The following is a 1,605-nucleotide window of genomic DNA, read 5'->3' as shown; positions in this document are numbered from 1 at the left end:
ATGACGTAAAAGAGCTGAATAGAAGATTTCAATGGGTGGCTAGAAAAAATGAAGTAAAGTATTATAATGACATGTGGAGTTACTGGAGGAATTGTGAAAACATACTGGGCAGGCAAAAATAACAGATGTCCTCTACAACATAAATATTTAATATTTTTGGTAAACAATACCTTGGAAAATGTTATCTGACCCATTTCTCTTCCTCTGAATAAGGATAAAAGTGAATCATTCTAAGAATAGAGCATACTGCTCTCTTCTTACCCATGTATTAAGATGATGACAGCTGGTATGATGGACAGTCAGGAAATTCTCCTTAATTTCCAGTTACCAGATATCTTGTGGCAGAACAATTTAGCTTCCCTTTGGCCCTGCTTCTCTGGTCCACTACGTGAAAGAGTTTACATATTTTCTGAACATTCTTCTCACAGCTGCCTTCACCTTCTTGTTCTGGAGGCTGTAGATAAGGGGATTCAGCATGGGAGTGACCACACTGTACTGTAAAGGGAAGATCATCTCTAGGGAGGAACCTGAGGTTGGCAAGAGATAGCTGAGGAAACCTGAACCATAGAACAAGATCACAGTAGTGAGGTGGGAGGAACAGGTAGAGAAGGCCTTGCTTCTGCTGGAGGTGGAGCTGATGTTCATAATGGTGGAGACAATACGAGTGTAAGAGAAGAAAATCAAGACGAAGCTTCCAAAGAAATGCAAGACAGAGGAGCAGAGCAGGAGTATGAAGTTGATGGAGGTATCAGAGCAAGATAGAGGGAAGAGAGAAGACAGCTCACAGCTGAAATGGGGGATAGTTTGGCCCTCACAGAAGTCTAAATTGACAGCCAGAAGGATATTGATAAGAGCATCAACAAAGGCCAGGCCCCAGGAACTCCCTACCAGCCTGACACACACCTGGTTACTCATCACCTGGCCATAGAGCAGAGGGGAGCTGATGGCCACATAGCGGTCATAGGCCATCACTGCCAACAGACAGGCCTCAGTGCCCCCTGTGGTAAACACAAAGAAGGCCTGAGCCAGGCAGCCTTGTACAAAGATGGTTTTGTTTTCAGAAAGTAGATTCTCCAGCATCTTGGGTACTGTGACAGAGGAGTGACAGAGGTCCAGGAAGGACAGCTGTCCCAGAAAGAAGTACATGGGTGTGTGGAGGTGGGAATCAGCCCTGATCACCATCAGCATCACCAGGTTTCCCATCAGGGTCAGGAGATAAATCACCAGGAACAGTACGAAGAGAAGAGCCTGGGTCTGAGTGTCCGAAGACAGTCGCAGGAGGATGAACTCACTGAATACGCTGTGGTTTCCCATAGTGATAAAAAGAAATTTTATCCTAGGAATCCAAGAAAAGGTAGACCTCAAAACTCCATTTGTGCCTCCCAGTTTACCCCAGTGCCTTAGCCCTCTTGTCCATGTATATTATTTCATGACTATGCCGAAAACCATGTTCAGATATTTCTAAGCTAATTTCATAATCATCATGATAACACTGATAATCTTCGATGACAGTCCACCACCCCTCTATCAACCCCGTATGCAATTTTGTGGATCATCCTGTTATGCCTTTAGGAGTTTCTGTCTTTTATTTTTAAGACGGATATT

General features: G+C 44.0%; 1 protein-coding gene across 1 annotated transcript; it reads right to left on the bottom strand.

Annotated features, from left to right (window-relative positions):
- Nucleotides 1-313: 313 nt before the first annotated feature.
- On the bottom strand, nucleotides 314-1,314 carry LOC101355725 (olfactory receptor 8S1-like). The gene is given in 2 exon segments (XM_004384592.2): nucleotides 314-439; nucleotides 442-1,314. Coding segments are annotated over 2 exon segments (999 nt in total).
- Between the last annotated feature and the right edge of the window lie 291 nt (nucleotides 1,315-1,605).

Source organism: Trichechus manatus, unplaced genomic scaffold (genome assembly GCF_000243295.1).
Source record: "Trichechus manatus latirostris isolate Lorelei unplaced genomic scaffold, TriManLat1.0 scaffold00123, whole genome shotgun sequence".
Classification (NCBI taxonomy): Eukaryota; Metazoa; Chordata; class Mammalia; order Sirenia; family Trichechidae; genus Trichechus; species Trichechus manatus.
This window is presented reverse-complemented; position numbering and strand designations above follow the sequence as displayed.